The 11,464-nt window shown below is 43.0% G+C and overlaps 1 protein-coding gene across 1 annotated transcript; it reads left to right on the forward strand.

Annotated features, from left to right (window-relative positions):
- The first annotated feature begins 1,597 nt into the window (after positions 1-1,597).
- Positions 1,598-11,121, forward strand: GGCT (gamma-glutamylcyclotransferase). The gene is given in 5 exon segments (NM_001245525.1): positions 1,598-1,669; positions 1,672-1,794; positions 4,897-5,042; positions 8,133-8,268; positions 10,133-11,121. Coding segments are annotated over 4 exon segments (555 nt in total). The 5' UTR covers positions 1,598-1,669; the 3' UTR covers positions 10,283-11,121.
- Positions 11,122-11,464: the final 343 nt, after the last annotated feature.

Genomic DNA, 11,464 nt, shown 5'->3' on the forward strand with positions numbered 1-11,464 from the left:
CCCTTGAGCTTTACAGAACCCTCTGAAAGCTTCCCTCATGGGATCCCTGCTGTCTCACAGCCATCCTCTTGACTCTCCTTGAGATCAGCAGAAATGTAGATATCTTTGAAACCCCTTGCTTTCTGGTTGAAATTAGGCAACAGTCCAGAAGCTGATGGAAGATGAGAGAGAGACACTTCTCATGGTTTGCATGTCCTTAGGGAAAAGGGACTAAAAGCACATACCAGAAGCAGGTTTTCAAAAGACAGGCTTGGCTACCAGTTGTTGTAAGGAGTGAGGGAGTTTTGCTATATATTCCTATGACCTGTGTAATCCCTCACATTTTACAATACTTGGTTCTTACATACGAAAAATAATTCCTAAAAATAGAAAGGTACTAGTCAGGAAGGATCAGAATCATTTATATCATCTTATGTGCTTCATGATGAATCTGTCTTCCCAATGCCTGTGCTGGGAAAACTAAAGCAGGGACTCAAATGGAGTACTGAACACATCATTGAAGGAAGGAGCTACTTTCCTTCTATATTGCAGGATGGGGATGTGCCCAGAGAGGCCAGGCACTGTGCTGCCAGGGAAGCTGTGCTAAATCTTGCAGCAGCTGCCTCTGCTCAGGAAACCAGCTTTCACTTTACCTGCACTAATGAGTGGTATCTCACCATTAATGCTTACACTACTGCTAATTGCAGCCTTCCTTGGCTGTGTTATACATATGTATGTATTGCTTCTGCAGCCAGCAGCAAGGGCTCCTCCTGTCCCATTCCAGCATTGCTTTTGTCAGGGAGGGAGAAGTGCCTCCGTGCATGATTGTGCAGCTCTGCCTGCCCATAGACCAGCATCTTTTCACTTTTTACCTTTGCACATTCCAATCTTACTCTGCTCTGAGCATTCCCAGCTGGGAAAAGCTGCTCTACTTTGCTTCTCATGTAATGTCTTTACAAATCGTCATTGTTTGTCTCAGAGGTGGCCAGGATGCTCTTTTCGGTTCCAGGGGCTGCAGGGCCTGCTCGCTCACAGCCTATTCCTCCCCAGAGAGGATGCTGCTCAGGAAGCAGCTGAGACGCTGGAACAGGCAGCTTTTCTAAGTGTTAGTGCATACTGTGCTACTGATCGGGCTTTCCCTGAGCTGTTCCTTGTGAGCTGAGGTGGACGTTTCCTTCTAAACAGAAAAATCCTACATAGGGATTATAATGAAGCATGTAGCAATGTAGCAATACTCTTACATTCTTCTAAAAGAGAGCCAACCAGCTTTTCATAACACTTTTTAAATGATTGGAACCGTCGATATTCTAAAAAAAAAAAAAAAAAAAAAAAAAAGTGAAAGTTTTCTCATAAAACTTGGGTTCTTTTCCATGCTGTTCAAACCGAGATTTCAATGGTACAAGTTAAGACTGAACCCCCAAGCTCACGGCCTGTGCCCCGCCGCCCTGAGAGCCGCGGGGGCTCCGGCCCAGCGCCGCTCCCGGCTCCCGGCTGGCCGGATAGAGGGGCGGATCGCTCCTGGCCGCCTCACGGCCCCGCCGGGCGCCCGCCCGAGGCCCTCCCCGGGCGCTGCCGCCGCTCTGCGTCACGGCCCGCTCCGCGCCGGCGGAAGCGGCGGGGAAGGCGGGGCGGGAAAGCGGCGTTAAAGCAGCGGCGGGGCCGTGTCGTGCCGTGCCGGCCCGGGCTGGGCCGATGGAGCCGCGCAGCGAGAGCGGCTGCTGGTTCCTGTACTACGCGTACGGCAGCAACCTGCTGCGGGAGCGGCTGCTGCTGCGAAACCCCTCGGCCGCGCTCTGCGCCCCGGCGCGCCTGCAGGTGCGTGAGGGGGCGGCGGGGGGGGCTGAGGGAGCCCGAGGGAGCCCGACATTCCTGCAGGGAGCCCCGGTGTTCCCGAGGAGCCGCACGTCCCCACGGCTGCTTGTGGGTGCTGCAGCCCGTCCGTCTCTCCCCCGGGGGCGGCCCCAGCAGGGGTCAGGCGAGACGGTGGTGCCGGGTTCTGGCCGTGGTGCGCAGTGACAGGACAAGGAGCGATGGACGTAAACTAGAACGGAAGAAGTTTCACCTCAGCATGAGGAGTAACTTCTTTACATCGAGCACTGAACAGGCTGCCCAGGGAGGTTCTGGAGTGTCCCTCTCCGGAGACATTCCAAACCCTCCTAGACGCGTTTCTGTGTCACCTGCTCGAGGTGACGCTGCCTTGGCGGAAGGGGCTGGACAGATGATCCCGGGACGTCCCTTCCAACCCTGGCTATCCTGTGCTTCTTGACCCAGGGCTTGCTGCCGGGGCTGCCCGCAGCAGAAGGAATGTTTGTGGTAGTCCCACTGCTGCAGGGTTATCTGACAGGACCTAACCTTCCAGGCTGCCGGCCGTGACCCATGGCCCGTGTGTAAAACACTATGGACTTTGAAATGTAAAGTAGCAGGAAATAATTCTTTACTGTGAGGGTGGTGAGGCATTGGAGCAGGTTGCCCAGAGAAGTTGTGGGTGCCCCATCCCAGGTAATGTTCAAGAGCAGGTTGGATGTGGCTTTGAGCAAACCTGTCTAGTGGGAGGTGTCCCTTGTACAGGTGAGGAACTCACCCTGTGCTGTGTGACAGGCAGATGGGAGCTTTCACCCAGCTCTGCACACCTGCAGCTGACACCTTCATACACCCTACAGGGCAGTTCTTTCCCTGCCAGGTTATTAAATACCATTGGATCAGCTTGGCTTTAGTGTAGGCTTGGAAACACAAGCTTGTGGTCATTAAAGCTGTTGATGTACAGATCTGTGCAACTGGAAGGATGCTTGGAGGAGCGGAGCATCAATTGACACTTACAGGTGACTCGAAGGTTCTCTTGGGGAAACTGGCAGGAGATGATCTGTTAGAGTGTATGAAGAAGTTCCAAAAACTTGTCATCAATAAACTCCCCATAATCAGATACTTGGTGTCTCTTGGGACTATCAACCTGGCAGCTGAGACCTGCTCCTGTAAAGCATGAGGAACTTACAGCTACCCCTCCACTGAAAGTGCTGAGAGCCCAGCACCTTCTAGGATCAGACCTTGAAGGCAGGGAGAAAGGCACTAGTAGTGTGTGCTTATCTTTGAATAAAAGCAAGCTTCTTCAGGTCGATTTCCAGCTTAGGCAGTAAGCACCTCTTGCCCCACTGCAGGTTGGCTGCCTTCTCTAGCTGGCCTTTGACTGATTGCTATGTTCCCTGCCGACACCGGGTGGCTTCACTCCCTTTTTTCCAGCTAGAAAATCACTGATGCTAGGGAGTGAGGGACTGCAGGAAGGTCAGAGCTGATTCCTATTAATTGCTCTGTGATAGTGCCACTTGGGCTTAAAAAAAAGGAAAAACAGCCTGTAAACAGAGTGCTTTGGATCCTAAACTAAAGTAAAAACTTCAGTTAAACTTTAGCTTTAATTTTTAAAGCTTTCTTAATCTTCAGCCAAAAGCTGTTAAGAAATGGGATGTATAACAAGCTCAGGAAGGGTATTACACTGGTACTTAGAAAGATTAAAGACCAATTTCTTGACCGAAGAAAGTATCTCCTGTGTTTTATCCCACACATGTAAGTTATACACATAGTGTAACTTAGAGTTTCCTGCTTCCAGAACCAGAGTGAACTGTGCTGTTTCTGTGCGATCTCTGTTGCTCTTTTTTGGGTGGTGCCTGATGATTTTATACAGCTCCTTGCAGCTATTCAGTGCAGATCAGGTCCAAGAAAATGTAAAAATGTAAGAGAGTTTTCCCCCCACTTTTTTTTTTTTTTTTTTTTTTTTTTTTTTTTTTTAAGTGAGACTAAAGTGAGAGTACTTGATTCTATCCAGGATTTCCTTGGAGCTGCCCTGCAATTACTTGTGCTCATCTGTAACTTCAATCTGTGACTTGACTGGACTTCTGTGCAGATAGCTTTGTGCATCTAAGTAAACCTTTTATAGTGAAATTGATTAAATAAAGGACATTTTATGGGGCAGGAAGATGACTCACGTTGCTAGAGTAAACATTGTGGCTTTGCCAGGCTGCTGTCACTTACGCGCACACACACACACAAATTGATAGGTGTTCTCTGTGTGTGCCTCCAAGTGCTTTATTTTTTTTGCAACTATTTTCCCATATCTATTAGGACATATTATAATGAGAGTGATGTGTCTCAGATGAGATACTAATGTGTACATGTGTGTTTCAAATCAAAATCATAGGTTCAAGAGGGTGGTTGTAAGAAATACACAAAGCTGTGGGGCTGCATAGGTTTGGTTTTATTTTTGTTGTTGTTAAGCAGGTAGTCTTCCTTAAAGCTTGGTTTGAATTTCGGGAGGGAGGGTGTGATTCCCTTCTGTACTGCTAGGGAAGGATTCACAAATTGGTTAATAAGTAGGAGAGAATAATGAGTGTATTGGGTCACATGAGAAATTACATTGATACCAGTCAATAACCCATTATTCTCTTTTTCATGTATGCTAATATTTTATATATATGCTTGTAAGAAAAAGTGATATTTGTTTCCTAAAAGAAAGTTTCTACTTGCAAAAACCTGACTAAGTTCACTGAAGGAGACATATGCCTTGACTTAAAAATACCAAAGAATGTTCCAGATGAGTGGTGAAATGGCATAAACATTGTAAAATACAAGGGATGGTGTTTGATAATTGGGTAGTCTTATTAGTGCATGAGGACAGGACCCAATGCTCACCATCTTGTAGACTCCTTTACCTTTACTATTTTCCTGGATCCTGCATAGTAGCATTTAAGTCTTATCACAAAAACCTTCAAAGGATTTGGCACCAGGTAGGTGGTAGGTGGCTATTCTTCCTTCTTTGTCTCCAACTGGCTACATGTACTACTGTCCTTTGGCTGCCCCTTTCATGTCAAGAATAACCAACAGCCCCAATTTCAAGGGGAAATTGATTCTCTGCATTGCTTTCATTTGCAGGATTTTAAGCTTGAGTTTGGTCACCATCAAGGCAGGACAAGTTCTGTCTGGCATGGAGGTACAGCTACCATTACTCAGAGCCCCGGGGACGAAGTGTGGGGAATAGTGTGGAAAATGAACACTTGCAATCTAAGTTCGCTGGATAAGTAGGTGACTTAACTTTTGCTGTCTTCTGCTACTTTAGAGTGGTTGAAAATTAGTTAATTTTTGGTAAAGAGCTGTATGGAAGCTATGGTGTTGGAATCAAGAAGATGCTTTTGATTTTAATATGTGAATTCTATTTCACAGGATGTGTATTGACTTCTGACACTTGTGTGATTAAAACAGCTTTGTTTTCAAGTTAAAGCTACTTTTAGGGGTATTTTAACAATCTGTGGACCTTGATTTGAAGTCATGCTCCTTTTATTTTTTTTAACCTGTCTTCCCAATTTTCTGTCTATTTTAAATTTCTAAAATCTGTATTTGTCCTATGGTGTTTTTCCCATTACTTTAGGGAAAATGTCCTTTGAGACTGACATCAATATCTGTCTGTATACATCTGTAGACTCCAGTTGTAGCAGAAAAGGAATAGATAAGGACAAGACTGCAGAAGGGAGATCTTTAATACAGACAAAGGGACCTTTTGGGGAAGTTATTTGATATGTCATCTCTTCTAAGGACATAAGCTTTTGTGAGCTTGAGGAATATCCAAGCAGAGAGCTGTGGTGCTAAAGGTTCCCCCTTTGAATGGGAGAGCCTGACTACACCTTTACAATGCATGGTGTAGAATGTTCTCCCTGTGCCTGGTAATTAAGAGACGTTCAAGGAACCCTCAGCAAGTTGCTCCCAGACTGAAGTATGAAAAACCACCTGGTTAAACAAAGCAAGGAATAGCATGACTTCTTGCAGGGTATAAGACAGGGTTTAATCTCCAAAACTTTGCCTGCTGCCATGTGCTTGTTGCAGCTTTTGAGATGTGCCTGCACAGCGTGGTGCTTCTGGTACGCAAGGATTGTTTGTTCAGAGCAGTTTATCACTGACAATTCCAGTAGAAATCTGGGCTGGTAAAAACAAGGGAGCAGGGCATAATGAACCCAGTGAAAGCACTACCTCAATACTGTTCACCTGTCTCTGGTACTGCTGCAATTCCAGTGTATAAACATGTCCTTAAAATCCTGGCAGTGATACTTGGTTCCAATGTGCTTTTTGCTCCCTGTGTTGAACCTGAAATACAACAGAAACTGTTGCCCAAGTTCTGTTAGCACCTTATGGTAATGGCCACTCTAGAGCTCTCTTGTCCTGGCTGGGAGTGTTAGCAAGAATGCTAACAAGCATGAAGGCTAACTTGATGAACATCAAGTTGGCATGCTTGTGCTTGTGGACAGCTTCACATGTCCCTGCTTTATTATCTCCTGAGTTCCTCTGCTCTTGCTTACAGTAGCACTTAAGCATCCTGACCCTCTTCTGCTGACCTTTACTTAAAACTCCTGATTTACCATGCTTTCCTGAAGCATAAACTTCCTAAGTATGATAATCCTGTCTAACAGGATCTGCTTTTGTGTTTCCCCTCCATGGGCACAGTATTTTGTACTTTGACTTCCATAAGTGTTTACACACTGTTTACAGTAGACATAGTGTAAGATTGCAGATCCCTGGTACTTGTTTGATGGCATAAATTTGCTTGCAATGCTTGATGAGGTACTAGAGACTTGAATGCTGTAACACCACCAAAATCTGCAGCATGGACACTAGCACTACAGATCACTTTTTCCCAGTTGCCTCATTGATGCCATGGAAGCAGACTGAAAATTGGATGTGTTCTTGGCTTTTATAATCATAGTCAACAGTGCTCTTCTAAGAATGAGCTTGCAGATGCTTCTGCTGAAGGTCTTGGGATCCTTTGGCTGCACACTAGCTGATATATTTGTAGGTTCTCCTCCAAGTTGTTTCCTGAAATTGCCATGTATTCCAAAAAGAAAGTGACCACCTGGTTTGTTGTTTTTTTTTTTTTTTTTTGCCCCTCCTAATCTGGGTAATCTCTGTGTTGTTATCCAGAAGCAGAGGAGGGAATGTGTAATTGAGGCTACGTGTAATTAGTTGAAATACTAGCAAAACAATGTAATATATAGAAAACAAATATGGGAGGGGAACCTTTTGCTTAGATGGCAGAACTCTTTGGCTTCAAATTCATGTTTTTTGCTGTCTCAGTCGCTTCTGTGGGGTTTTTGTCCTCTATACTTCACAAACTTGTAAGTTACAGACTAAATAATGACTTTGCCTCATAGATTCTAGCAATGGATGTTACTGAACAGTTTTCTTGCTCTCACACAATCACATGACTTATTTTGTAGTCTGCTGGCCTTGAATCTGCAGTTAGCTTCCAGTCTGTACTTGCACTCAACCTAGTTACTTGGCTAACATGGCCCACATTATGTATGTTAAATAACTTGAAATGGTAGCAAGTCTTTGAGAAAAAGATGAGTTGACAAGTTTATATTGGACAAGCCAGGTTAAAACCATGTTATGACTCGTAGCTAAAGTACATCTAAAGCTAATTGTGCTATAAAATCTCTTGTATTGCTTAAGCTTCTCGTTTACTTCTTACTATTTCCTCAGATTTTTATTGGTGGCTAAATGCCAGTGGTTGAGGACTTTAAGTAGCCTTGGTTTTGAGTCTTTGTTTTTTGAACCATAATTTTGCTAATTAAAAATAAAAAACCAACCAAATAGTTTTTTGCCCTGACCTAGCTCATTGCTGCTCTGTATCTTGTACAAATTAAAAGGTGTCTTGGATTATTCATTGGAAAGTGCATTGCACAAGTTGTGCAAGTTTCCCCTTATTAAAATGGACAAGATAAAACTTTGCAATTGTTTCTTTATCTGAGTGTTAGCTAAGGAACATGTGTCTGTCTCATTAATTCTGATAATCTGTTTCTCTTTCAGACTACCTGTCTTCCACAGTAATTAGGTTGGGAGTATTCTCTTTCTGACTTTGCAGGTTAATCACAAGTCGTCATTTCTTACAGAGCTGAAATGAAAAAAGTGAATGTTTTATATAAGAAAATATGTTTTTAGAGAAGAAGAAGCAATTTGCATGGAAATATGTTTTGCTTCATTTGTTTTTCTTTAAGTATATTAAAGCACAGACCAGTGGCCTGCCTTGAATTCTGTTATAATAAATCCATATGTTTAATTGCATGGTTGGTTTGAAAGATGGATTGGTTAATTGACATGATAGGAATATATGTGTTTTACAGGCAAGAGGGAGTTGAGGATGGCATTTATGTCCCAATAGAAGTTAATGTACACACACAAACAGGAAAGGTACTGACCTGTCGAAGCTACCAGATGAAGGACTATGTCTCTGGTCCCCCTTCTCCACAATATAAAAAGGTAGGTGATGCAGCACTTTAGTTATGGAAGAGTGTACAGTACTTCTGTGCTATTTAATAAGTACTTTGATTACAGTGGATGGAAGGCATGACTACTGTAAAGGTATAACAGTCCTTGTGCAATGTACTGCTGTAATGATGCTCACAGGAGACTGCTAGCTCTTACAGGCCTTGTAAATCAGCTTGGGGTTTTTGGTTTAGTTATACTTTACAGGAAGTCCCTATATAACTTGTGAATTAGCTGTGATCTGCACAAGGATTTCTGGAGGATGCTGTTCACATATATGTGGCAATTCTCTGTTTGAAAAATTAAGTACTCCACTGAAAGGACAGAGGGAAGCTTCTGTGGGGAAAATACAGCACCTGGCTTGTAGTTTCCAGGACGTGGATTATGCTTACTGTCACAGGAAGTACATGTTATCATGACAGGGTACCGCTGTCACCTTTTACCAGACACATCAGCAGTACACCACAGGGCCCCAGCAGCATTGCAGGGCACTGCAGGGTTCCCCCTTGGTGGCTGGTGAGGCAGAAGTGTTTCAACACTGTTCTGCAACGCTGACTCTGTAGGGACACATGACCCAGTCACGCAGCAGGCCTGACCTGCTTAGCCTGTGAGATCTGTGCAGGCCCAGGCTGGGGTGGTGTGGCTGTGTGTCTGAGTGGTGCAGCTTTAGTACTGCTACACAGACATCGCTGCAGCTGGCTTTTCCTACCTGAAGTGCAGAAACCAGGAGTGAGCCTGTGAAATCCCAAGTGTGCCACCTTCTCCAAACTGAGGAACTCGCTCCTATGAATGACTTCCAGGAGCACAGCTAAGAGCAGGTGCTGTGGGAGTGCTGAAGAGAGGGCTTGCTTAGAAAGCAGGCTCTGCTTTTCCACAAACCTGCCAATCCACCTCGTGGCAAGGCAGATCTTTAGGGCTTTTCAGGGAGTTAGTATATAGTCTGCTGCTGTGTCAGCTCTCATTGGTATGCTGAAAGTGCAGACCTCTGCTATTGGCAGCTTTATCATTCCTTCCTGGTCCTGTCAGGAGCAATTTTTAGTTCTGTTCTTCTCCTGTGCCCCCAGCTTTTTTGTTTGTTTGTTTAAATTAACCAGGCAGGAGAGCTAAAAACTTAAAAGATTACTGCATTTGCGAACAGTGATTGAACTACATCCATCTCCTGTTATGTACTTTTTGTGGCAAAATTATTTCTTTCCAGACACCTCATCCTTGAAATGTATGCTGTTGAATGCATGAAAACATATTTAGAATTTTCATTTCTATGTGCAAGCTTGCTGGTGTCTCCTTCAAGCTGTATACCTACAACTTCCTCTTCTCCTCTCACTGTCACATCTTTTCTTCTGCACCAATACTTCAGTTTCTTTCATGTATAGAAGGAAAGCAGCATTAATAAACTAAGGAATCTGTGCTTTTTCACTGAGTTAAGTGTCTGTTATTCCTGTACCCTGTCTAGGTACTTGTTGTTGTCCTCTGGACAGCTTAGTTTTAAAAATAACTACTTTTTAAATTTTCAGCCAACTTTAGTGTCACACCTGAGTGAGAAGCAGCATATATTATTGAAATTATCATCCTGTCTGGAAAAAATAACTGAGTAATAGCTTAATTAGAGAGTCTTGTGCACTTCAGTAACACATCAGAATCTCAGGGGTAGTTAAAAGCCTTTTCAGAGTAATTTTGTTCACGCTGTTCTGGTCTTCAGTAGTTTCCCAGAAGCCTTTGGCTAACCTTAGGTACAAATAGCGCTATTTGAGATAAATTCTCTGGGTAACTTAAATGGTTCCTCCTACTCAAGTGATTGTTTGGAGGAGTCTGTCCTTTCTATTACTGAAGGCTTTTTTTTTTCCTGTTTTAATTATAGGTTATCTGCATGGGTGCAAAACAGAATGGCTTGCCAACTGATTATCAGGAGAAATTAGAAGCTATTGAAACTAATAACTATGCAGGACCGGTGCCAATCATGGAAGAGATTGAAGCTGCTATTAAAGCAGAGGAAATAAATTCTGCATAGAATGCCTCTGCATTTGCTTGGCCATTCACCTTGATTAGATACCTCTCTTCACTGTGCTGATCAGCAGTTTATTTATCAAGAAAAATCAGTTTGCTGTGCATCTGCAGTAAACCATTAGACATAACTTGCAGTCTGAAGACACATTGACATTGGTAACTTCTTTTTCTATGAATAGCTTGAGTACATGCTGCAAGTACATTGCAGATTTAGGAATTATCTATCTGCAATTGTCATGCAGTGCTGCATGTAAATTTGTGCTTCATGTCCAGTTTACTGACCTTTTAAAAAGAAAAAGGCCATCTTCATGAATTTTGCACCTGTTGCTTTCTGAGGAATAAGGGCTACAGGATCAGGTCATATGTTTGTACAAGTTATATGTATACATGACTACATTTGTTAGATGCAGAGTAAACTCAAACCTCTAAGGCTAAACCTTTTTCTCTGCTACTTCTCTTAATGGTTTAAAGCCTAGTTCTTGTTCCTGTTTTATAGTTAATAGAAAAAATGTAGCATTTTTTTAACTCCTTCCATGTTTTAAAGCGTAAGTCCAAAAGGCAGCCTGGGCCTGAATACAACATTCAGCAAAGCATCTAATTCAGACCATCATAGCTTCCTTCCTTTCAGCATCTAGTGAAAGTCATAGGTGAACTGGTTAGCTATAACCAAGAGATTTTTAAAGAATTCATTTTGGTTTGGTATTTCTAAGGTTTTTTTAATTATCTTTTTGAATGGCTTATTTGTCTATCTAGGCCTTGGTCTAGTGAAATCAGAAAGTCTCCTTTGAGTCCTAGCACATTTATTTTCTGGTTTTTTTTCCCCTATTAAACCCTAAATTAACAGACTTGGCCTCTTGGTTTTTTTTGTTTGTTTGTTTTGTTTTGTTTTTTTCTCCCCACAGTTTGACAATCCAGTGCAAAACTGGAAGCTTTTGTAATATATAGAGAATTTATTTTCATGGTACTTTGCAACCCCTGCAGTTAGTCTTTGGGGGAATGAGGAAAAATTGACAACCTGGAAGATGTCAAATCACTGAGATTTGACTTATCTTCTTCATAGTGTATTTTTTTCTCTTGATGTGCAGAGGGGTGTAAGATATAATTGATGTCACTGTGTGACTGCTTAGATAAGCAAATTATAAAATAACAGACTGACCATGTCTTCTCTGTATAAAATGTTTTCTAT

The sequence above is a fragment of the Taeniopygia guttata genome, chromosome 2 (assembly GCF_048771995.1).
Source record: "Taeniopygia guttata chromosome 2, bTaeGut7.mat, whole genome shotgun sequence".
NCBI classification, from domain to species: domain Eukaryota; kingdom Metazoa; phylum Chordata; class Aves; order Passeriformes; family Estrildidae; genus Taeniopygia; species Taeniopygia guttata.